The sequence below is a fragment of the Manis pentadactyla genome, chromosome 1, assembly GCF_030020395.1.
Source record: "Manis pentadactyla isolate mManPen7 chromosome 1, mManPen7.hap1, whole genome shotgun sequence".
NCBI classification, from domain to species: domain Eukaryota; kingdom Metazoa; phylum Chordata; class Mammalia; order Pholidota; family Manidae; genus Manis; species Manis pentadactyla.
In genome coordinates, this window is record NC_080019.1 from 3,753,526 (window position 1) to 3,779,291 (window position 25,766).

General features: G+C 46.1%; 1 protein-coding gene and 1 long non-coding RNA gene across 5 annotated transcripts in view; one reads left to right on the forward strand and one right to left on the reverse strand.

Moving 5' to 3' along the window:
• Positions 1-345: 345 nt before the first annotated feature.
• On the reverse strand, positions 346-4,793 carry LOC118914388 (uncharacterized). Its single transcript, XR_008997926.1, has 2 exons — positions 2,248-4,793; positions 346-757 (listed from the first exon to the last, which is right to left on the reverse strand). It is a non-coding gene; the product is annotated as an uncharacterized LOC118914388 (long non-coding RNA).
• Positions 752-25,766, forward strand: part of GALNT7 (polypeptide N-acetylgalactosaminyltransferase 7) — a 100,215-nt gene continuing 75,200 nt past the window's right edge. For 2 of the 4 annotated variants that reach the window (XM_036889149.2, XM_036889153.2), the window contains exon 1: positions 1,159-1,391. In XM_036889149.2, the coding sequence (XP_036745044.1) occupies positions 1,266-1,391 (126 nt within the window). In that variant the 5' untranslated portion in view covers positions 1,159-1,265. Of the gene's footprint in view, positions 996-1,158; positions 1,392-25,766 lie in introns of those variants that run through there. The other 2 variants (XM_036889151.2, XM_036889152.2) reach the window with 2 other exon arrangements.

Here is a 25,766-nt window from a genome sequence, read left to right on the forward strand (position 1 = left end):
GAGGATATCACTTCAAATATTTTGTGGAAATCCTTAAGTTATGGCACCTGCAGAATTCCCCAATATACTAGGGAGCCTAACCAAACTATGAAACACACCTAGTTTGATACAATTCTTCATCCATCTTGATGACTCAAATTCTCTATTTCATTCTAAAAATTTAAATAACCAGGTTTTGCTGGCTTTAAAATACTTGCAGATATGAAACAATATTAGGAAAAAGGATGAACTCTCAGCATCCTAAATATTAGGTTAAGTAAGATATTCACCATTCTGGTCAACTTAAATTAGGCAGTTTAGGATATGGTACACTTACAACATAATTAAGGACATGCAGCAGAGTGATAATAGACATCTTTGTTTACTGGGAGATAGAGGCACAAAAATTATTTCATCATGGTGGGGCATGTGGCTACCTAAACATCTGTCAGTATCCTTTGGGGTATAATTATGGCCTCAAATGCAGAAAAGGTGTTTCCAAAACAGAAATTAAGGAACCGCCATCAAGTAGCAAAAATTAGGTCTGGGGGAGGCAATAAGGATGGAGTATTGCTGCAAAAATCCGAAATCCTCAGTTCTCGAACAGAAACTCAGACCACGAATAAGGTTGAGGTTGCTTTTTAGCCCTGGAGGGCTTTCTACCGATTAGCTCAAGTGAAAGCGAAATACTGGCTTTCCAGGCGAGCTCCTCCAGCCCAGTGGTATTTGCACCTTACACCTGGACCCTTCTTTTACATGTCCACCTCCTTAAGGAGCCCTGTGAAAATGCAAGAACAATCATGAAAAAGTCCTCCAGCTGCAAATCAGCCACGTGGAGCTGCGGCAGCCGCGGCCCCACTTCCTGGTCCGCTTCCTGCCCGCCGGGGCGGGGGGCGCGGGGGGCGCGGGCGGCCGGGAGTAGGGCTGTGGCCGCAGGGACAGCGGAAGTTTGGGAACCTGGAGGCTTTAATACCTGAGCGGTGGGGCAAAGGCTAAGCAGCGGCCCTGGGGAAAGTGTAAGTTAGTTGCAAGGCAGCAGCGAACTGCTTCGGGGCCGAATTCGCAGGGGCGGGTGCGGGGGAGGGAGCGGAGCGCGCCGGCGGGCGGCCGGGCGGGGCGGGGGCCGAGCCGGGGCGGGAGGCCGAGGGGAGTTCCGGATCTGCAGCCGGAGCGGGCGGGGGCGGGGGCCGGGGGAGGGGAGGGGAGGAGAGGGGAGGGGAGCGGCAGCGGCGGCGGCGGCGGCGGCGGCGGCGCGCCCGGCTGGTGCCTCTCGCCGCCGGAGGAAGATGAGGCTGAAGCTCGGCTTCCTCCTGCGCAGCCTGCTGGCGGTGGGCAGCTTCCTGGGGCTGCTGGTCCTCTGGTCCTCGCTGTCCCCGCGGCCGGACGACCCGAGTCCGCTGAGCAGGCTGAGGGTGAGTGACCCGCCCGCCCCCGCCGGCCGCGGCGACTGCAACTTGGGCTGTTTGCGCGCGCGCGGGGCGGGCGGCGGGCGCGGCGTGGGCTCCGCAGGTGGTGCCGGCGCGGGCGGGCGGCCCGGCCCCCAGCACCCCAGCCCCCCGGGCCCCGCGCGGGTCCCGCCGCCCGCCCCCTCCCGCCCGTCTCCCCGGGCTCCGGCCGCGCTCCTCGCCGGGACCGCGGGGCGGGCGGGGGGGGCGCCCGGGTGCGGCCTGCGGCGCGGGCGGGCCCGAGAAGGCGACGTGCTGCCGCGGTCCCCGGGGCCCCCGCCCGCGCCGCTCGCCCGGAGCGGAGGGAGATGGCGCCCCGCCTCCACCCCGCCGCCGGCGCCGCCTCCCCCAGCTCGGGGCCGGGTTCCGCGCGCTCTGCGGCCGAGGCCTCGCGCTCCCTCCTGCGGCCCGGGCGGGGGGCCGGCGGCGAGGGGCGCCCGCCGCGCCTGGGGGAGCCCCCTGCCCCTCGGGCCGCGCTGTCGGGGACGGGGAGCCGAGCCGCGGGGGGCGGCGCGGCCGGGGAGCTAACTTGCGCCGCCGCCGGCCGCCTGCTCCGCCGGGGCGCGAGGGCATCCGTTCCCGCCGACCCCGCCTCCCTCCCGGCTTCCGAGGGCCGGTTAGGCGCCTGCGAGCTGGTGGCCGCGGGCCGCCCGCCTGCGCCTGCGCCGTCCGGCAGGTACCGGCGGCCCCCGACCAGGCCGCTGCCCCCGCGGGAGGGCGCGGGAGGTCCCTTTGCCCCGGGGCTGTGGCCGGGCACCGTTCGGTCGTAACGTGCCTTGTGCACATGCTGTTTGCATTGCATCTCTGGCATCTCCTTTATTACCTCGCCTGCTGAAAAGTTAGCATCAGGAAGTTCAGAGAGAAAGCATCAAGAATGAGAATCCTAGGAGGCGATTTCCTTATCAGGTCCTGCCTGTGTGAGGGCGTCAGGTTTACATTTCGGTATTTGAGGTCTACCGCAGTGGAATCTCTAGGACTTGGGGGTAGATTCCCACCTAAGTCATCCAAGCAAATAATAGTAAAAAGTACCAAATTTTCCTTCTCACTGTGTGGTTTCCAGCCTCTCGGCCCCCATGGACTGATGGCGATCCCTTTATGATCGTGCTTGCAAAATGACTTACTGACAAGGGGCAGCTGAACAGTGCAGCGGTTTGAGAGAGCGTGTTTGAAGTCACCAGATGGCCTTTCCCAGAAAGCTACAAGTGATAAAACCCCACTTTCTGGGAAAGGCATTGAGGAAAGATTGACAAAACTAGCTACAGAATGTCCTACAGTTCAGATAACAGGTCTTTGTAAGAGGTGGTGGAGCGTCCGCGGGAATGCCCATTTCTTTGGAAATATTTTATTAGTGCTGATACACAGAAAGTACCAGCCACAATGCTAATCGTTCACTAGCTGTGGGAGGTGGGGATATCTTTTTTGGGTCCAACTGATTAGATAAGGTTTGTCCACGGATCCAGTGTGATTTTTGTCATTTGTCAAGGACAAAAGCCAGCCTTTTTTAAGACTTTGAAACGTAATTGGCCTTCTGTTAACTTTGCAATCAGATATTAACTAAGCAATTTAAGGTGTAGCTTGTAAGTCATAAGAACATAAGGAAGGGACTGTCTTAAAATTAATAAAAACTAACGTAAGAGCTTCTCAGATACACCACTAGAGGAACATGTCCCTAGGGAAGAGTCTGACACCTAAGTTTTCCTGCGCTCTTCTAGTTCTTTTACCGTGATTATAATTGCAGACACTTCCACACACTGTGAGACGCCTGCCTTCTTCAACGCTGATCCACATGTGAGCTTTTTAGATACCTGTAAATCCCTGTAAATGGCCTGAAATGGGCTACAACAATCCAGTTTACCAAGTACAGGTTCTGCCTCCATGCTGGCAAGCTTGTACTCTGCACCCCTTTTTGTCCTGCACTTTCAATATTCCAGGCACTGAAAGTCTGTTGCAACCTGGTCCTTTTTTTTTTTTTTTTTAACCTAACTACTTCCTCCTTTAGATCTGCCCAGAGGTGGAGGACACTACTGCCAAGCTCATTATCAATGGTCAAGACAGGAGAAACACATTTATCTCCTTCCCATCTCTCTGGGCCTCTTGCCATTTTCTCTGAGGGTGAATGATGTGAACAATGATCTTATTGTTCAAATCGTACCCTACTGTGTATGATTTGATTTATTCCACAAACATTTTTGAGTGCCTACTATGTGCTAGGGCTGGTTGAGGAAACACTCCTTGCTCCTAACCTCACGGATCTTGCAGTCTAGTGGAAAAACACCACCAACACAATTCACGCAGACTTCACAAATGTATAAATAAAAATTGTGCCACCTGCTGTGAAGAAAAACCACAGGGGTTAAGAACACAGAGGAGCGGGGCTATAAAAGCTGTACCTGAAGCAGTGACTTAAGTTGAAATCTGAAGATTTGAAGAGTAGTAGTTGATCTAGGGTATAGGAGGGGGCACTCCTGAGAGGGAGGAGTATGTGCAAAGGTCCTGAGGGAGAAGGTAGCATGGTGAACTAAGGAACCGGGAGACCAGTGTAGTTAGAACATGGGAAGTGAGAGATGAGGTAGAGGGAGGAGGCCGAGGTCAGTATGGGTCTTGTAGACCATGCTGAAGGCTAGGTCTTTCGAGCAGTGAGAAGCCATCAAAGGATTTTTAAGTATAGGAGAGAGGTGATCAGATTTGTATTTTGAAGAGACCACTCTGGCTGCCTGCAGGAAGTATGAACTGGTTGAGAGCAAGAGCAGATAGTTCTGCTGGAGCTGAAATAGTTTAGGTGGGGCATGATGTTACTTAGATAGGCAGGGTGATAGTGGAGTGGAGAAACTGGTTCGGGACTATTAAAGATGCAAAGGCACCAGGCCTAGATGATTGGATGTGGGAGCAAAGGAGGAAAAGGTGTCAGCTGATTTAAGATGATAGATTATTTTGAGAAGACAAAAATTCATACATTCTTATGCTGTATGGTTATGGAAACGCTTATTTTTTTAGGCTTTGTCCTCTGGCTGCATCATTTATTAAGACCATCTGTTTAGTACTTATAAAGTGCAGAAAAGTTCCTTTAATTAAATCGACAGTAGTATCTTCCAGGCCACTTATCCCTGGTTTTAGCCCCAAGTGTTTAAAGCTGAGTCATAAGCCTCTGAAAATAAATTTGTAATGGAAATAATGAAAGATCTTCAGTGGTTCCAGCAAAGCTAATTCAGTACTGGCAAGAGGCTGCATGCAAACTGATGAATATCTGTATGTGCAAATGTTACTTTAGTCAAACCACGAATGCCTCTAAGGTTCAGGGTACACAGAGCAGAACTAATTCAGGAGCCATTCCTAGGCAGAGAAGTTTAAGTGATAAGCCTGCTAAGGGCGGCTGAAACCCCTCCCCCCAGTTGGATCCCGTTGGGGAATACCAAGGAACACCTCAAATAAAAGTCCCAGCTCTAAAGGGCTCCCATCCTAGGTGAACAAAGAGATGAATACTTGCAAGGCTCAGGTTTCTTCCCTCTTAATCCAATAGCAATAAAGACAACACTGCGCAGTCTAGGGATGTGTTTTGTTGATAGCCAAACAGTAGGTGGGGAAGGTTTAGAACAGCTATCCAGGGAGGGCACAGGCGGTTAAAAAAGAGTGAGAGCTGCTGGACAGCAGGTGAATTTGGTTACCCGGCGTGTGAGCAAGCCCGGCTGCATGGAAAAGATCGGTGGGGGCCACAGTTTGGTTTTGGGGTAAGCTGTCTTATCTTGGTTAACCGTAAACTGGAGACAGAGGGAGAGGGAAAATACTGCGTCATGAATGAAAATCAGAATTCTGAGCTTGGGCTACTTGTCAACAGGATATTCATAGTTCTAACTTAGGAGTTGGTCAGCAAGATTTGAATGAATAGTGAATGTAGGAAAATGATTGCAATTATTCCGTTTCAACCTGTATCTTTGTCTTTGTTCATATTTTGAATTCTAATTTTCATTCCTGAAGAATGAATGTACCATCTAACATAAGAAGTAGTTCAATTAAGAATTTTGACTTACTGGAATGAAATGGATGTAGCTTTAGGCTATGACAGGAATGACTGCGTGGTGGGAGGGTGGACGAGTAAGAAGGCAGCCTTTATATCAAGCATGGATGGAATTTGTAAGAAGCAGATGTATTTAATTGTAAGCATGGCAATCATTTACTCAACAAACACCTCAGCTATTTATTGAGTGTTCACTAGGTGCCAGCCACTGTGTGGGGACTGGGGCTGCTCTCTGGTACAGTGGAGGAGGTGGATAGGTTGACACAGTAAGTCTAACAGCCACACGGTAGGTATTGTGTTCATAGTAACAGCAATTTTCTTTTGATATATAAAGTCAGGCCTTTTCACTGTGCCTCCCAACCTCCAGCCGTCTCTTCACTCAACATCATGTATTGAGGGCTTTCTACCTGCAAGGCGCTGGACTGACACTAGAGTTGCAGAGATGAGAGGGACACAGACACCCGGCTCCTCGCACATGTGACGTAACCTGTGTGGTTGTGTAACAGTCATGTGAAGTGTTACCAGACCCCCGCACCAGGCTCTTCAGTTCCAGTGTTACAGAAGCGAACGCACCTCAGGAAGGCAGACAGGCCGAGTTTACTAGCAGTAGCTTGTACACAAGGGAAGCAGGTGCTGGGCTTCTGCAGGGGACTGTGCACGGGGCTTACGAGGGCAGTTCAGAGGGTGAGGGGTTTGGGAGGAGAGGCGCCCACGGACTGTTCTGATGTTATCTGCACCATTTGCTTTCTGGTGGCGCCGCTTCACGGTCAGCAGATGACGCTGAATCACATATTTTGGTCCGGGCCCCCTTTTTGATGTTTCTATAGGATAAGCCTAACACAAAAGAATTTTGTAAATTCTGCTTCCCTCGAGGTAATGATTTTAGTGAAAACAGAGACTGGTCACAAATTCTTGGGAGTGTTTGTTCTGGCTTAAGATTCGGCCAATTGATTGTTAGTCATATCGTGGTTCATGGAAATTCATTGTTTTTGAAGACATTCTAGGAATTTTACGTTTTAACTTTGAAGCACTGGGGAGATTTAGTTTACGGTGGAGGAGACCCCCTTGCCTTCCCCTATCCTGTTTCAAAAATATCTTCTTATGGGGCTTTACGGGGCAGTGTTCAGGGGCAAGTGTGAAGAGCGTGGCACTGGGCTAGACCCGGAGTGTGAGAGGGGTCAGGGCAGGTGGGGTGCTGGGAAGGGCATTCTAGGCTAAAGGAAGGTCGTAAGACCAGAAAGAAGCCTGGTTTTCCTAGTGAAAAGTGGTGAAATTTACGATTGAGAAAGTACATTTGTGCCACATTTTGAAAGGAATTAAATGGGAGGCTAAGGAACTGAGTTGGAGTTTTTCCCAGTGAGAGAAGCTTTTCGGAACCTTCTAAAGTGGAGTTGGAGTGATGACATTCATTTGCTTACCAACTCTTGATTCACTACTTCACTCAAATATTTACTATTAAGTCCCACTGCTGCTCTAGGCACTGGAGGTACAGTAGAGCAGTAAATAATAAAAATAGTAGTAGCCATGACAGTAGACAGCAACGAATCCTCTGTGTCAGGTACGCACTGTGCAAGGACTCTGTTGTTTGATTGTAACCGTGACCCTCTAGTGCAAGCCTGGTGTAGCCCTCACCTTACAGAGCAGGCCCCCGAGTCACCCAGAGGTGACCTCTGCGCAGAGTCATCTAATTCATGAGTGGTAGGGCCAGATTTCGTCTCAGGTGTTCCGACTTCCAGAGCTGTGCTCCGATGCCCTGCTGTGGATTTTGGGTTTTAACAGCATAGATGAGCTCACATGGGCCACCCTGAAAGTGGGGCAGTAGAGACAATAGGGGGATTTCAGATAGAGGAGCCCTGAAGACAGTGCAGGATGAAGGAGGAGGGGGCAGAGGGGTGTCCGGGAGGGTCAGGGGTGATGATGGCCAAGCTGAGGCCTGAAGAGAGTCGGAGCCTGTCCCCATTCTGAGGGAAGAGCCTTCCAGGCAGCGAGACCAGGAAGTGCAAAGCCCCCACGGGCGGCGCGGGGCTGGCAGGCCTGCGAATGAGGGAGGCCGCGGAGTTTGGAGGGGTGCAGGGCTTATAAGCCCCCAGGTGTGAGCAGGACTCTGGGTCAGACGACAGCTTTGATTGTAAGGCCATTACTCTGCGTTGCCCTAGATAAAATGAGTAATACTGTTTTTTTGGCCACAGGTTTGCGGGGCTGGACACACAAATGGCACTTAGAGTGGGTGAGACCCAAGCCACGGTGCTGAGCCCACGGCGCCCTGCGGGATCGCAGGGAAGGGCGTGCGGTCCGCAGGGCAGGGCGCTGCCAGCTGACCAGGAAGGGCGCACGGAGGGGCGGGCTGAGCGACAGCAGGCGCCCGCGTGGGAAGGATGGCGGCGCGTCCCGAGCCTGCGCGGCTGCAGGGGTGGCTCGGGGAGGAGGGACGGAAGGAGAGCCCTGGAGAGAGTCGGAACCCCGAGAGGCCAAGTGCGGGGTGGGCGCAGCGCGGGCGGGATCTGACCCTCAGCTGAGAGGACGTGAGCGTGGGGTCCCGCGGGCGCGGGGCGGGAGGGTGCCCATGCCCCAGAGGGCCCGGAACTCCAGGGAGTGGCTCTCAAGCGCCAGCAGGGTTCAGTCATCTGGAGGCTGCGTAAAGCACAGGGCACTCGGGCTTGTGCCCAAAATTTCTGATTCAGTAGGCCTGGGGTGTGGCAGGGCATCTGCATCTCCAGCCAGGCCCCAGGTGCTGCTCAGCTGGCCTGTGGAATGCTCTGTGAGAAGGGCTGGTCAAGGTGGAGGACGTGCAGATTTGGGGGCTGTAGAACAAAGCATCCATTTGGTTTGGGAAGATAGTATTTTACAGACAGACCCCAGCTGAGTCAAGCGAAGATGTCTGCCAGGTGGATGGAGCTCAGGACAGGAACTGGTACCCAGTGCGAAGCATGCAGATCATTGCTGGGACCGCATTGATAACTCAGGGACCAGCCCGGGAGATAACGGAACTGTGTGCGGATAGAAGAGAAAAACCTGGGTCAGAACAAGAAACATGGAAGATGCCTTCTTTTAGGTGCTGGGAGGGGCAGAGATGAAAGAACACACAGGCAGAGCAGAATGGTTCAGAGCACACTGCCCTGGACAAAACTCAGGCACAGAGAACTTGTTCACGGGCAGGACTGTCTGCAGTTTTCAGTGCTGAGATATTTAAGCAAGAGCTGGTTAGGACTAAGGGTGCAGCAAGTGGCTGTGGACGTGTTTGTCAGCCTGCCGAGCTAACCCAGAGGTGTTGAGTCCAGAGAAGGACCGGATGGCATCTTCACTGGCATCTCAATGTGGCAACCAGGAAAACAGGCTCAGATGAATAAAAAAAAGTTCAGTTACCTTCGCTAGAGGAAAATACAAACAGAAGCGGAAGGGTTTTATCAGAACCGTAACTCTCAAAGAGGAACTTGATGCATTTGGGCTGTGTCCATTCTGCCCCCGTCAGGTGTCTCTGCCTCCCTGCCTTCACCATGTGAGTGTGGACACACATGCACGGGTATAATTTAAGCTGAACCACAGTCATGTAGCTGTGATATATACTATATATATATATATACTATATACTCATGTTAAACTTTGGTTAGAATATATGTTAGACATTTTTCACAGTTTTAGTCTGAAATTCAGTAATTTATAAAGCTGTGACTAGAACATCCTAATATTTGAAGTCAGAAATTTTATCCTGAGAATATTAGACAGCTCTTAGTGTTTAATATGTTAATTTGGTTGATGTTTAATTAAAGGAGAAAACAATAGCACAGCCTGTCAGTAATGTTAGCTCTTTGAAGTGTGAGGTCTGCCATTTAATTCCACTCCTGTCATGTGCTCCTAAAAGCAAAGCTGAGATAACTTGAACTGCAGTTACCCAGGGCTCCAGTCTTTTTTGGAAAGGGAAAGATCAACTTTCCGTTGCTTCATTTGCTAAGAATCCTGAATATTTCAAAATGAGAAATGTTCTCATTTCTGCTCCATTATAAATTCCCTTCTGGGCTCCCCAGCCTTCACTGCATTTTTAAAGAATTGCTCCTGAGAAGCACTTAAACATGCCAACAGGGAAACCTGATTCAGTTCACTGAATATAAGAAATGGTACACTGGAACTTGAAGAAAAAAATAACTGCGTTTTCTGATTAGGTCTATACAGTGCTGCAAAGCTTGGTGTCCCAAATCTAGGAGGTACAATTAACTGACGTGTTATATCAATACCAACTAGTCTGCTAATAGGCTTCCCAACAAAGCAATTGGAATTTGTTAATACCAAGAATGTTTTAAACTGGATCAATTAAAATTAAATCACATACTATTGGGAGCAATTCTGTATGAGAATAGAATAGATGACCTAATCATTTTTTTTAACCTTTAATCTTTTATTCAGTCCCTGGGTTTAAGAATACATTTGGGCCTCAAGAGAAATGATACTCCTGCCTTGAAAACCTACATGCTTAATGATTACCTGGCTTAAATATCATTTTAGCATTAGTAGTACTTATCTTTAAAAAGTATTTTGTAATATGCGTCAGTGCTTAATTATTGTGGTACTTACTGTGTAAGCTACATATTCCCCAGTAATGTGTACACCTTATGAAAGAATTGCTATTAATTAAAGAGTCAGTCTTAAATAGACATTAGTTGAGAAGCAGCCAAAAGTTTTTTGTCATTCTTATGAGATGGGTGTTCTAGCACTTCTATTGACTAAACTGTCATAATTATCCTTTGACTCTTGATTTTCCTCTTCATAAAAACACCAAAAAAAAAAAAGTGCTAAGATATTCTCTTTAATGTGAGCAAGGTTTGCAACTGTGAATGTCCAACTCCCCAGCTGGACCCCTTGAGTCAAGCTAACCCATTGAGTCTGGCTGTTGGAGGGAATCAGTGATCTCAGGTTCTTAATGTAGTAGAAGAGACCCTTTTGAACAATTTAACAGAATTTTAAGAATTAATACTTGTTAAGAAGTGATATTGTAACATCAATGCCATATCTTTATGCTTCTGGGAGAATTTCTTTTGTGACAAGTTTTTAGAAAGGCTAAATAGGAAAAAAGAACAACAAGGTGCACTTGTACATTATTAAAAAATAAAATCCCTAAATCATGATATTTCAAGTGCTCTAGACGTTGTCAACATTTACTATTGTCCTTTAAATAATTTTAGTCTGTGGAATTGAAAGTAAATATTATATACATTTTATTAACATCTATTATTGGAAAAAATAGTTGCCTTAAAATCCTAGCAAAAAATAAAAGGTTCGGTATACTTGAGTCATGCGGGTTTCCTTTTGCCAGAATATATGAAAGATATCAGATATGGAAAATCAAAAGGAGGAACATGATATGTAGATTCGATTTCTATTTAGATTTATAACTTATTAGTTGTATATACATTTCATAAATGACTCAGGGGAAAATCTATTGGATTAAATCAATTAGGATGTTTTTATTTGATTGTTTAATGCTGCTATGACAATATATAATTGTGAATGGAAATATTTATGTAGAAAAATTTTCCATGCAATATGTTATATGGTACAGGAATTCTGTATCACTAACAGCCTATGTACTTATGAACTCAAAGTTCCAATTTATACAGACATTTCAAAACTTGTCTTAGACATTTTCTAAAATATTTGGCTTATTAATATGTTTTAATTATACTTGCTTACTTGGGATGACTTAAATCTCCAATGCCTTCCCACAGTATTTCTACTGGCAGTTTAATACTGCCATTCAGTTCTTTTTGGGCAGTTTGATCATTATGCTTCTTAAAATTTAGCCAATCTGACAGAATTAGTCTTTTGATCGCCAATACAGCAAGGTGTCCAAAGCAAGTCTTAGTAATTGTTACCTTTACCATCTACTTGCAGAGTTTTACTTTTCTTTGGAAGGAAAGCATTTAAAACCTGTTCAAAAGTCTGCTAACTCTTGCCAGGGTGATTTAAAATGAATAAAAAATCCATTAGGTTTTTGGCAAATAAGTCTCAATTATGGTACAGAATGAGAGAGTACAAAGTGCTTTTTAGAGTAATGGAATGGAAACGGCTAAAATCTTACTACTTTACACATGCAGATTTTTCAACTATGATATAGTGTTTAGTTTTTTAACCTAAAAGATCACTGTCAAGATAGAAAATTTTGATCACTAAGATATATAATTACATTTTAATTAGTTTTAGCATATAGTTTTGTAAAATTCTCTAATTTAAGCCAAGGCCTGGTGTAATGGGGGAAATACAGGCATGCACTTTCATTCACTGCAGCTCTCTGCATGATTTGAAATCCACTATCTGTAAAAGAAGGTTGGAGGGAGTGTTTTCATCATGGTGGTCAATTAAAATAAGTTTGCTTGTGGTCTAGGGAGATCCTGGTGGGAGGTAAAGAGCCAGAATAGTTTTAGCATATAGTTTTGTAAAATTCTCTAAAAAGGTGCTAAAAGAGGATGATTTCCAAGTACCTGGTTATTTTAAAGAAATATATTTTCAGTATGAGATTAAAATAGCTCTTCCTCTTCTCTCCCTAGTTAACATGTAGACTGTAAACCATGGCATGTGGAACTTACATTGAAAAGTAAGTGTGGAGTACAATGCACAGTTGTTGGCTTCAAAAATATTGAAGGGCGATATGAAACCCGCAGAGACAGTAAGTGGCCCCCAAATGCCACGCCTTTCCCCAGGTCCTGCTCGTTTCTTAGCTTGACAGAAGAACCCGGGGCGTCACAGGGAGTAAGGGCCACTAATACTACATGGATATCCCCGGATTAGTTTTCCCGCGTCCTCTTTGAAATCTGAGGAAGGTTTCAGTGAACGCTGCGTCGTCTTACTTGCCGTGAATTACTGCCGCGGGAGGGGCACCAGGCTCTCCTGTCCCAGGGCCTGCACCTGTCACTCAGCTGAGGGAATCGCAGTCAGAGAGTCCAGGAAGCAGTTTCACAGTGGGAGAATCACGTTTCCTAAGTGGTAGTTATCATCCTTGCCCTCTGCTTAACCAACTGGTAACACTAAGAGAAAAGTAAACGCTCAAATCTCTGTTGTATGTAGGCAAAAATCACTTCCTGAAGATAAAAGTGAATGGTTTGAACCCAGTGTTCTGATTTGCATCTACTTGTTTAGCTTAAATGGCAGGTCTTTGTGTTTAAAACAAACATGTCTGTTGTAATGATTTATGACTTGAAGGGCTGATAAAATGGCAGAAAGAGTAGTTAAAAGGAAATTGTTGTGACAGTTAAGGAACAGATTTTTAATATTATAGAGAATCAGAAACTGAAGGTAATAACCCAGATAATACATATATTTGTTCACTATTTCTGTTTTCTAATGAATTGCTACTTTCCTCCTGTTTCTTCAGTTCTTCATGAAATAGCTGTAATCCATGTGTTATTTTTTCTCCCTTGGAGCAGAGGATTCCTTTCTCTGGTTGTAAGACACTGGCTGAGGGTTGGTCCATTCGTTGGGTTGCAGTGGGTGCTCAGTGTGAGAGTGATTCCTTCAAGGTCAAACATGTCAGTGATTTTGTTGGCCACGGGGTAGCTAGAAAAACAAGCCTGCCCTTTGGGCGCACAGCGTGCTGCCTCCGAGCCATGAGGCGAGCAGCTTGCTCATAATTTTCTAACACAGGCGGAGGTTGCATTTTCTGAATATGCCCGATTCTTCTTAATTAAAGATAACTGAACCTTCACAGTCCTCTGTCGTGCCCATACTGCTTGTGATGAGTCAGTACTCGGGATAAAATAAAACCTCATTTCTAAAATTAAAGATAATGAACCTTTTTGTCTAACTTTCAGCTTCTTCTGTGATCTGTGCACCCCACCCCCACCTCCTGCCAACAGTGCTCGCCTCACTCACTGTTTTAGCAAAATGCCCTAAGAAGCTGTTGCATCCTGTGAAATACTGACTAGGAATGGAAGGAAGATTAGAGATTGGGTCTTCTTCCAGGGGGTCCTTGCCACCAAAGGACCGCAGGTTTTCTTAGTTGGCTCAATTTGAAATTGCCTCATATATGCAGTGATAAGAGTTGAATCAAATTTAAATTACTAAGTGGAACATTTTCCTGATAACATTTTTTGGGGAAAAAAAAGCCGAACAAATAGATTCAGAACAGTGCTGTTGATATTTGAAATGTTAATCTTCTGAAAATTGAAGTTTCAATCTATTTCTCTCCATTCCTACCACTTCTCATCAGGTGATTAGAAGCATCAGTCCACTTGTCAGAGTTTTTGATTAAAAGTTCAGAAAATATACAGTGCCTTATTGTCTGGCTTCTGCTTTATTCATGTGCCTCCCATTTAGATGCGTATTTGAATTTTTCATCTCCCAAATCCTCTGGCCAGAACTGATGTTCAGAGCTGTCTTTACTTGAGATGCTGGAAGTGTGTATCGAAGAGCATATCTGTTGTAGCTGACTGCGCCCCAAAGGAAAGCCACACACAGAACAAGAAGAACCACCCTTCGACTGGGTCACGGTGAAGTAAAATGCGTGAGAAGTTTCTGCCTCTCAGCCTGCCCTTTGGTGTTTGCAAATGACCTCTGACTTGCCCAGAGGAGACCTGGGTTGGCTGACCTCTCTTCAGGCTCTGCGGAAGCACGCAGCAGGGCGCATGTGCCCGTCAGGTGTGCTGAAGGTGTGGATGCTGAGCTAGGTGGGACCTGGAATCTTGCAGGGGCAGTAGGTGCCTGACTTACTGCTGAGAGTGAAGATCGATAAACTCAAAAAGGAAAGCAGACAAATTCATGGGTAGGGAAGCCAGTGTAGTGCAGGATTAGGTTTACTGCAGTTACTGTGCTGAGAGAATTCCTTGGTCTTCCAAGAATACAGGTACCCATTGCTGTGATTTTATAATGCTGCTTAACCACTTCCTCTCCCAGGCAGTGTAATGAATTAAATATACTGGATATTTAGCACAAGCTACATCTCAGGAATACTAAATCCAGTTTCGTACTGTAGAACTAGTTACCAGGAAGTCGTGGAGGCCAAGTCTGCACGCTGGAGCATGTTTTACTCCCTTGTGTGAGCCTGGAGCCTCCCCATCTCCTGCTTTTGCTGCTGTTATGTGAACTCCAACACTTTCTGTTATGTGTATGGGGGGCTGGAGGGTGTTCCCAGCCTGGGGTGAAACTGGTGAAACTGAAATAAGTCAAGGGAAAGAGTAGGTTGGGAGAAACCACTTTTATCGCTCATAGCTTGCTTGAAGTTGCTGTCCAGGCCTGGCCCCATCCGTCTCCCCGGGCCACGGCTTCCCCTCTGCCCCCACAGGCTCTCTACTTCCCACCTGCCCCTTCTGGGAGGAATTCCGTGGGTGGTCCTAGGTGACTGGCAGACACCAGACCAGTTATGTACCAGGAACGGAGGGGAGGAGAGAATGGCTGTTTTCCTCCACCTCTTACCCCAGATCAGGAGGCTCTGCAGCAATAAACACCTATTGATATGTAAATGCACTAAGGCCAGGCGGGAGGTTCTGGAAATTCTGAAATTTACCCCATGTATGTCAACTGTGTGCCAGTCAAGTAAGAGGCATAACCTCCTTTGAGATTGGAGAGATTCAGTAATCTCAGGGTTTGGAAATAACCCGGTATTTCCCTGGTGTCTTCTTGTCACTGTCTCACAGAGATTAGGGAAGGTACATTCATGTTGAACAGTGTATTCCTTTCTAGAGCTTGAGGGAAGGCAGGGAGTTTGAGCTTTAGGTGTCGGAGGAGGGGAAGGGTGGTCCATCGGACAGGAGGAGCCCTGGACGGTGCAGGTCAGGCTTTAGGGGTCGTGTTGGGGGTGGGGAGGAGGGAGGATGAGGGGATTCAAACCACATGTTTTTCTGTTAAAAAATAATCAGGTCGATAACTATGAATACTAATCTCCAGGAATACTGAATATCCTGGGATTGTGGTGTTTAATTTACCTGACTGTAGTATGTAGATCCCCCAGGACAAGCTGCTGGGTTAAGGATGGAAGCTGACGTCATTGCATGGTGAAGGTGCACGTGGCCTCTGACGTGGGTTGAAATCCTGGTGTAAACACTGTTGATTGATGGCTTTGGTGAGCTTGGCCTAGTGAACATCCTTTTCTTCATCTGTAAAATAGACAAAGTCTACTCCAGAGCCCTGGCCTGTGCCTCCATTAGGTTAAGGTCACCAGAGGGGTTAACTTGCCATTTCACACGTGATGTTTTTCCCTTCCTTCTTGGGTGAGCATAATAATTTGTACATAGCATAGGTTCACAGGCACTTTAAAGAATGAAAATACTTAAATTATGCAAATTTGTTATGAATTCCTTACTTTGAATTATAAGCGAAAAGGGGCTGAGTCTTGCCTTTCCTCCTCCACATTTAGACCTTTGCCTTAAAAGTTACATCCGTCAGTGAACCAGTGTTCTGAAATGAGAAAGAGAAAAATGTTACTGTTAAGATGACCTACCAGTTATTAAGGTGACGTTACTAGAGCTGCATAAAGGAGCATTATTCAGTTGCCCAGAAGACATCCTTGCCTTGGCTGCAGGGGCATCTCCTTGTTTGAGAATTTTGAGTTTGATGGGCACCCTTCCTCCCACCCCCGTCCATTATGATTTTCTGTATTTCAGCTGTGCTTTTGCTGAGATATTCCCTTTTTACGCACTAAAAGCCCTATTTTTTTTCTTTATTTTCAAATTGGAGCTGCTCCTCTCTGTTTTTTCACTAGTGTCGCTCACAGAACGGTTTCCGGGTTCTCTCTGTGGAGTCTCCCTACTTGGGAAAGGCTGTCTGGAGAGGCAGCAGAATCACCCAACAATGAGAGATGCCCTCACTGCCTTGGCACTAGAAGGGGGCTTGTGGTGTCACTTTGGCACGTACAGTTGAGTTCTTGAACGGTCATTCTCGTCTTGAAAGGCAGTGAATTAAATCATAGGGAAAGCACTAGAATGCGCCTGCCTGGGTCCCGTGGCAAGGGACCTCGCCACATCTTAAGCCCCATCCTGGTCTCGGTTCTCTGTCCCTGTCTGTGCTGGAAGGGAGAGTTCTCATGCATGGACACAGGTCATTGGACCAGATACCTAAGCTGGATCAATTACGTTCTTGCTCCTGGGATTTTTGAGTCACGTGGCATTGTCCTAGAGGTGGTCTGCAGGCACGACACCAGGGTCAACTCCTGAGCATCAGAGTCACATACACGGCAGTTAATGGGGGAGGAAAACCTAAAAGGCTTGCAGGGAAGCCAGTCATCAGAGAAAAGAATGAAGCAGACTTTGTTTCCAGGGGCAGACGTGAGAGATGTTATGGAGATTGACAGACTGACAGAAAGATCTTTCTGCCTGAGGACCTTCGAGTTTCCATGAGACCCACAGTTTCTTCCTGTAGATGAGGTTCTGTGGCATCTCCTGAATCCCTACAGGAACTGCCATTTACTTCAGTGGGTTTCTGTAACGTGTACACAAATCATGTGAGGGTAACAGACCCCCATACAGAAGTAACATCCTGCTGTGACCTAAAGGAAGTACCACCTGAGGATTCCCTATGTAAGCCAGTGAGGAAGACGCTCAAATCACAGACAGGAGTCCCTTCTGTCTCTGTCTACTTCTGTCTTGTCTGTCCCCGACTTCAAATTTGGTTTTGAGGCGTGGCAGTCAAGGAAGATGAAGAGTGTTTTTGTAAAAGAGTAAAATTTTTCTGTAATTTAACCTGCCTGCCTTTCTGTTGATTTTTTTTGACAATAAAGAATCATTAACTGTGATTTATAGGATGACTCCATGTATAATATGAAATTTGTAGAAATGTCTGTGTAAATGAATGATAATCCAAAAGACAGCAAAATAGAGAAAAGGAAGCACAAACCTCCCAAATTGTTGACATTTAGTTTATTGCTAATAAATAGTACATTTGCTTTAACCAAAATCCCAAAACTTTAATTATTTTTTTTCTGGTTAAAAAAAATACCATTTTAACTCAATTTCTAAAGAATATGAATTTGAGTAGGAAATCTGTTATTTAGTAAGTATCTGAGTGGCTTATAAAATAGGTGATTGTACCAAAAACTATAGACTACAAAGTTTTAAAAAAGAGGCTAAACATATTCACTTGTTAACAATGCTAATAATTTATTACTGTATTTACCCTGAGTTTGGAGTTAATATAAATTTTATTCGTGTGCTATGTAGTTATGGAATTGTATGGTGAAAGCAATTAGACTTAGTTTACAATTTCCTATTTGTAAATGGATTTAAGGTCGTTTTGATAGTCTAGGAACCAATTAAGTACTTCTTTAATGGTTCAACTAATTGCTTTATGACTTTATTATTCTACTGTATTCACTTAGGATACAGAATGTTAAAAACATTAAGAGATAATAAGGAGACTAATGATGTACACTAATTGGCATTCTTGTGAGATATAACATGTTAATACATAGTATTTATTGAGGCAAGTTTTGTACATGCTGGGGGTTGTTTAAAGAGAGGACTTACATTTAAAATAGGCAAGTTATCAACTTGGAAAAGTCTGTCTTACTGCCCAAGGGTTAGTTAGGATATACCGTATTGCACCTTTAAAAAAATGTTTGGAAAATCGTTGGGGAATTCTCTTACTAACACTGACAATCACAGTAATGTTCTGTGGCTTTGAGCATAAATGAAATAACTCATTATGTTCAGAAACAAGGCGGAGGTGATGTTTGCTGATAGTAAAGGGAAGTTAATACCAGGTTTTCGATCTAAACACTTTTCCTGGAGGTGGTGTCATGTGAGTCTTTGATTAGGATTTTATCTTACAGGATATAAATATAATCTGGCTTTTAGCCACAGCAGCATCCAGACTGAACCTGAAAACATCCTGTCTCATCTTTTGGTGCTACTAAAGAGATCAGTGAAAGGTTTTGTGAAAGCGCAAACTTCTGGCTTCAATTCCTTCGCTGAATTTCAGCCTATGTTCAATGGCCGAGTGGCAGACCTTAATTTTCAGTGCCAGTTTAATAATAAAAACCCAATTAGTCATCCGATTTGGTTTCACATGCACACAAAATACTTATAAAGCAATTTCTTTCCTTTAGTTTCAAGACCAAAATGCAAAGTCTGCTTTTGTGTTTGAAATCGAGTGTTGGGCTTGATGAAGTGTCATTAGCCAGACCTCTTACACCTTGATTATTTTTACATGTTCAGCCTCTTCTCTTAAGTATTTGTGACTAAATTTAGTTATTTCTTAAAGAGTACTGAAATGTTCTATAAAATGGGGAAGACAGTCTTCTAGAAACGGAAGGGCCTCTGAGTGGCTGGCTCTGGTTCTAGGCCAACGTGGAGTGAGTTTTTTATTTGGATCAGCCCTCTGGATCTTTCTAGAAAACCTTCCCTTTCAGGCTGACGTTGGCTCTCCACCCTTTCTGGAGTAAACCTGGTAGTCTTCCGGAAAAGCTCCTGTGGATCCTTCTGCAAAGGAACAGAAGTGGTGTGAAATGCCTGTACCCCGTCCTGGAGCTGCTCTCATGGTCGGGGGTGACCCAGAAACACACTTCCTGCCTAGGAGCACTGGACCCCGAAGACGAACAGTTTCTCAGTGTAGGGGTGGCGTAGACCTTAGGCTGGCGGACTCCGGACAGTCTGTTCCTACTGTTAAGAGCGCCTGCCCATCCATGCTGACCGTGGGCGCCAGCTCTCTCATGCGGCTGTGACGGGTGACAGCCTGTGCCCAGTGTGCTCCGACGCATAGTCTCTGAGACAGAAGACAGACTCAAGGTCTGGCATGGACTTGAAAGAAGCTTTCAAAAATGTCATGTGGGATTTAATGATGAGGAAAAAGAATACACATCACTGTGTGGCTTTGGCTGACATTTTAATTTAAAGCCGGAAACTAAATGTGCCTCTTGTTGTTATACAGTAAAAGTGTGGCTCCCTTCAAGTTAATATGGAAGTACTAGTAACCCCAACTGCTTCCTTGACTTGTTTCCAGGCAGGAATGAGACACCTGGAGTTTTGTGATAATTCCCTAGTTAATAGGAAAAAAGTGAACTCTTGGACACTGCATTACATTAAATTATATACAACTACACTATAGTTCCCTGGTCCATATTTTAATAATGGAGAGAGACTGAAGTTGGAAGGCATTTGTTTAAAATGGAAGCATTTTATTTGCTCCATTAGACCTTCTGAAAAGAACGTGGAATCGGGAGCAGGGATGGGCACTATGAGCTGGTAATATGAAGATTGTTTGCTTGGTTGTCATGAAAACAAATTAGTTTGGCAGTTTTGATGCAATAGTGTGATAATGGCCCAGCCTCAGAGTGCATTTGGACTTTGCTTTGCTTTTGAACAGTTATCTTCATTCCTGTTGCTAAGTATCAGATTGATGCGTATCAAAGTTAGACTCTTTGCCCAGATGCCCAGAGGTACACTTGAGGGGTGTATGTGTTTCAGAGAAGGTGAAAGGTTTAGATCCTCTTTTTTTTCCTTTTCTTTGCAGGAAACAGAAGGAATTATATCATTGGGGAATTCAAGATACAGGTTGTAGGGGCCTAATTCTATGAGTACCTTCTTTTGGCATGCTGTGGAAAGTAACCCCAAAGTTTCAGACTCTTACCATTGAAATTATATTCCTCTCTAAGCAAAATAGTACTGCTATGCAGGATTTCTGTAATCTAAGGTCTTACAAATTTATATTGTACCTGGAGCTGATTACAACATGTTCTCTTAGAACAGTAAGGAAATTTCATGTATATCAGGGAAAAGAAATGATACAGAAGGCTTTGATAAACCTTGGAACAGACTTTCAGGAGAAAAGTAATGCATATCCTAATTAATTTGGAAACATGAAAAAGACTTTTTTCTTCTTTCTCAAATCTTACCCTGTAAAGGGATGAAAAATGGTTGTACAACTTGTCAGAGATATTCCTACTTTGTTTTGAGCCTAGAGTCTGTAGTTCCTAATGTTGGTGAATATGTAAGAAAAGACACAGTTAGTTTACTCTGTTCTGGGAATTGTACATGTGGCTGCAGGAGCATGAGTGAGGGGTATGTGCTCTCGAGAAGCACCAGCTCAGCCAGTCACCCCCACCAGGGTCAGCCCAGACCCCGGCTCTGGTGGAGAGGCTGGGGTTCAGCGCAGACCCCAGCTCTGGTGGAGAGGCTGGGCCCAGGCGAAGTGTGGAGGGCCCAGCCGAGGAAGGTGGTTGGGCCTCGGGGCTGGAAGTTCTGGGCTGGAGCCCCACCCACCCCCTCGCTCCTAGGGGAATGGGCCTCCTTTCAGAGCCTTCCCTCCTGGCAGGTGAAATGGGAGGGTAGCCCTCATGGGGGTGCGGGGCCAGGAGGGGGGGATGAGGTGCAGCCAGGTGCCTGTTTTACCCATTCAGCTGCGGCTCCCTCACCCTGCAGCCTCCTCGATGGGGGTCCTGGGAGGAGGAAGCAGGTGCGGTGGGGGGAGCAGAGGCCCAGGACTGCTGGGGAAGGAAGGGGAGCCAAGCCGTGCTCTCCAGGAAGAGAAAGCCTAACTTAAAAACCCAGATTTCCACAACCTCACAATGTGGGAGATGCCACTGGGAAGTTAGGTGGCCTGTGGCCTGTATACAAGCCACCAGCTTCCAGTTGATAGGACAACAGCCTTACCCACATTTGGCTGTTACTGTTTGCCCCCCACTCCCAGCCCCTCGGGAAAATATCTAAAGGAGAAGCACTCCGTGCTCTGCTTGGCTTTGAGTTCTGAGATAAAACTGTGAGAAAGGGGAGGAGTGTTGGCTCATCAGGGAAGGCAGGTGGATGCTTACAAGCCGGAGGGAGGCTGTGGTAGGGCACCCCAGCTCCCAGCCATGTGGCCCCCAATCCTCCACACTCCCGCGAGCTGGCCTCAGGGACCTCACTGACCCCGTCTGCTCAGGAGCAGCCTGGGCTCCGGAGCCCCTCAGGGTGGGCGCCTCTCCATACGGCCCCACCAGGGGCCCTCCTCCGGGACCTTAAAAATGGGAGTAAATTCCCATGGCCACGTAAGTTTGGCAAAAGCTATTTATTATACCTGACACAGCCCCTTAAAAACTCACCAGTCTGAAAAGTCTTGAAGAACTAAATGTAACTGTAACCCTGGTATTTCAGTCAATGCTCGAGAACTTGCCCCGTGCCACCCGCGCGGGGAGGGAGAGAGGCAGGCAGAGGGTCGGTGAAAGGCGGAAAGGAAGGTTCTGAGCGTCCCGAGGCAGGGTGGCTGCTGTGGGTGAGAGGCGCGGGCTGTCTTTAGACAGGATGGTCAAAAAAGGCCTTTTGAAAATGTTTGGAGCTGGAATCTGAATAAAAACCAGAGCGAGGCTAGTGAACTGGATTTGCAAACGTCTTGGCAAGTAGAACCTAACAGGCAGAGGGGAAAGGAAAAGGACTGTGCGTTCTCTGGGGCACACCGGAGGGAAATAAGGGCAAAGGGGGTTTGTCCGAGAACGTCTCCTCACGCAGACGGTGTGTGTCTGGTGGATAGCTGGTGTGCACCGAGCGGGGTGCCGGGTGCCGGGTGCCACACACAGAGCCGTCACATTTTGAAGAACAGACGAACACCAAGGAGGGGAAGTCAGTGTTTCCGGGACAAGTGGCGGCGTGTTGTTGTAGTTGTGAGGCCGACTGCCTGAGTTCCAGTCCAGCTGTGCCACTTACCTGCCTTATGACCTGTAAGTCTGTGCAGGGCCCTCAGAGCGGTGCCTGGAGGGTGGGCACCCCGGCTGGAAGAGCCGATGGCGGCGTGATCACGGCCCTGCCACGGGCCTCACCATCACCACCAGGCAGCGGCGGCGGCCTTCTCATTGTCGCCACAGAGCTGTGGCACAGCCAAGGTGCCTGGGGGTCCGTGGTCCCCTCCTGATGGAGCCCAGGCTTGCCCCCAGGCGCTCCGTGCATGGCTGGGCACTGTCCACCCAGCAAACGAGATGCAGTGTTGCTTCGTCTGTTTTCTACCCATGTTATTAGCTCTTTTAACCAAAAAAAAGAGAAAAGAGATATTCAGGATTTAAAAGTCTTAAGTTTGATTGTTTTCATTTGGGCAAAGCAGTTGGTTAGTAGGATTGAGGCTAAGATGGAGCAAATCAGAGTCTGAGACCAGCCCCTGGGAGGGATCAGGGTAGATGAGCATCATAGTTCTGTAATAATAATGGATTATCATAAGTAACCTTAAGACACTAATGATTCACCATATTCCTTCTGAATCAGCAAAAGTTAAAATCTGTCTGGAATAGTTTTCTTATTTTATTGGTATCTAATTCTTAGAAAATCGGCAACCCAACTACAGAATAGGAAAGTCTCAGTTACTGTAGATACTCGTACCATGAAGAACTCATTCCCTAAGCATTTAGATAAATGAGGTTTTTATAAAGCTAAAGAAATTATTAAAATTCTATTTGTACATAGAAGAAGCCAGTTAGCCAACCAGTTGGGTGTCTAACTTCTGTAGCAGCCCTTTGGAATTAACCTAATTGCATCCGATTGAATGTCATTCACCTTTGCAACCTAAGAGTTCCATGCCAAGAGGGCAAACACCGTCTTTCCATTACAGAGAGCCGGACTTCCCTTTGATGATTTTGGGCGGGAAGAAAGCCACTCAGATTAATCTGTTTTAAAACTCTTTTGTTTGTGTGTGTGCTGTACACACTGCCATGTTCCGAGACCGCTTTTCTCATGGGTTCTGCTTCCCAAAACCTAGAGGTTTGTACTCTTAAAAAAAAAAAAAAATGAATACCTCACTTGATGTACCATTTCATTCTGGGGAATATTAACTAATACATTAATATCGGATCTGATAACTTCCTACGTATTTTAGGATTCCATGTACAAAACCATGCTATTCTAATTATTTGAATAGTAAATAGTCTCCAATTTATTTATTTATATTTAAAATTTTTTCTTTATCTGGTCTTTCCAGTATGGTAATGAGTGGGAGGTGAATATGTTCTCCTAAAAGATGTAGCAAATATGGTTCGCAGCATAGTTATTTCCTTTTTACTTTTAGTACAAAGATTCTATAATCCTGAAATTCTATGTTGTAGAGTGTGTTGAGTGTTGCTTTTTATTTCAGTGAGACAAAAGTAATGTTCTGAATGAGAAAAGGATTAGAACAGCATTTCTCAAATATCACTTTTGAACCTTAGTGTAAAAAAGATGTATCGCAGAAAAGCTTCAGAGAAAGAAAAAAATGGAGCATTGTGGGGCAGCGACGGTGTGCTAGGGATTACATGGAGGATTTAATTTGTACAATAAACCTTCAAGATCTGTGATATTACCCACGTCAAATACATTGGTTCAGATTACGTTGCCTAATGGTTTTGTAATTACTGTTTTGATTTTGGCTCTGAACGTTAAAGACATAACACTTTTTTTACTTTAAGCAACTCTATAATACCTTTTAGAATGTATTCTGTGTTTATTTTTTTCTCTGATTTTCCTGTCCTCATTTCTCTTTTCTGCCTAATACTTTTAAAGTCTTATGTTTCCAATGTTTTTAGATAGATCACCCCATATCCTTTTCAGTGTAAACAGGATTATTAAATTAGTTAACTCATTATAAACTTGGCCAAAGTCACACAGGTGGGAATATGACTAATCGCACAGTGCACTGATTGGTGTTCCCAGTGCGCCTTGCTGCACTGTGGAATCCAGATAAAAATGAAGCAAACAATGCCAGTGTTTTGAATGAGTTCACAGCTGTTCGTATGACTAGAATACAGTCTATTTTGAGCAGAGAGAACTGGACTATGTTCTTTTTCTATATTGAGCCAAGCTAGTAAGTCATTTTCAGTCTCCAGGGTTCGATTCAGCATTGTATTAACCTAATGAATATGCCAAGTCCCGTTCAGAGCAGAGGACCCGCAGGTGCTATTGCAGAGGACACCTTGGAGAAAGCCCTCTCCTCATGATCGCTGATTGTGTCCTACAGCCTTCCCTGTAAAGATCTTTTTATCAACTCCCGTTTGGATGCCATTTTTGGTGGCCTTCCCTTAATAGGGAGGTAGAGAACTTTCAGACTTCTGTAGTGGTTTTTGAAATTTGGAGAAAAGTGATAGTCTTATTGTAAGTAGATGCCTGATCTTGTACTTCCACTAAAGACAGGAAGAGAGGAAAATCCTCCTAAAAGAAATACAGTAGATCTTACCTTTATGAACTGTTTATTAGGAAGTCTAATTTTGAAGATCATAATATTCATTGATATTTTCTTCTTTCCAGTGATGATGATTTTTGCTCTTTCATAGCAACCTTGATATAGTGCGGCATCAGTTTTTACTTTGCCAAAGGGCAACACTTCTGTACTTCTGCAAAGTTGAGAGGCAAACAAAGTGCTTTTCCTGATTCATCTTCAGTGTTGGGCAGAGGAGAGGGCGCGGTTCCAACAGAAGGCCACTCAGACGTGCAGGGCGAGTGGGAATTCCCCGCAAAGCAGCAGAGGTCATGTGGGTCCAGCCCCGAACCGGGCGTTACGAGGCAGAAAGCACTGCCACTAGTTCCTCTGAAGCTTGCATGCTGGAGGGAGGCGAGCCCACAGGTTGAGTTCCTGTGTACATCGCAGTGGCTAGAGCCTTAAAAAATCATTAAAGGGGTTCCTTCCCGCGTCTGATCATGCAGTTGCCTTTTCTTGGACTGCCCTTGGCCCTTTGTTACCTGTCTCTTCAGTCCTTATTTGCCTGTCAGAGTCTAGCTCAGATCGTCTTCCTCCAGGCAGCCCTGCCCGCTCATTCCGGCTGGCAATGAGGTCTTCTTTTCCTGGCTGTTTACACCGGTGTTTTACCGTGGAATGTGACCCTTGCTTGGATACTGCCTGGCATTTCCTAATAAAAGCGATCATTTTGTTGTACACGGATTAGGGGCTTGCTTCTACTTCACAGCATTCCCTTGAGGTAGGTGTTACCGTTATCTGATTCGGGGCCTGCCTGCTTCCCTGTGGGCCTGGGCGCAGACCAGGCTCCAGCTTCCCCAGGGTGCGCGCCTCCCTGACGGCCCAGGAAAGGGAGGTGTGAGCGGTGCCGGGGTGCCCACCGGGGGCGCCTCGGGGCCCCGTCGGCCGCTCCCCTGGGGTCGGTTCCCGCAGCCGGCCCGGCCTCCTTGGGGAGGGCTGCCCTCCCTCCGCGGCACCCCCAGCCCTTGCGCCCACCTGTGCCCCCCGCCCGTTCTCCGGCCGCCCCGGCTGCAGGGCACAGGGCGCCCCGTCCCGTGCCTGCCTCCATTCAAAAGTAATACGTTTTTGTAGGAAATAGAGAAATGAAATCACAAGTACCACCTGAAGATAACTTGCTGAATTTCGGTATATATTACTCCAGCATTTTCCCACTCCGTAGATATTTTTCATGTAGAATTTTTAAATCCTTTTTTAAAGGGCTCGTTTTATACCTCTAATTTAGCAGTCTTTTTAAACTC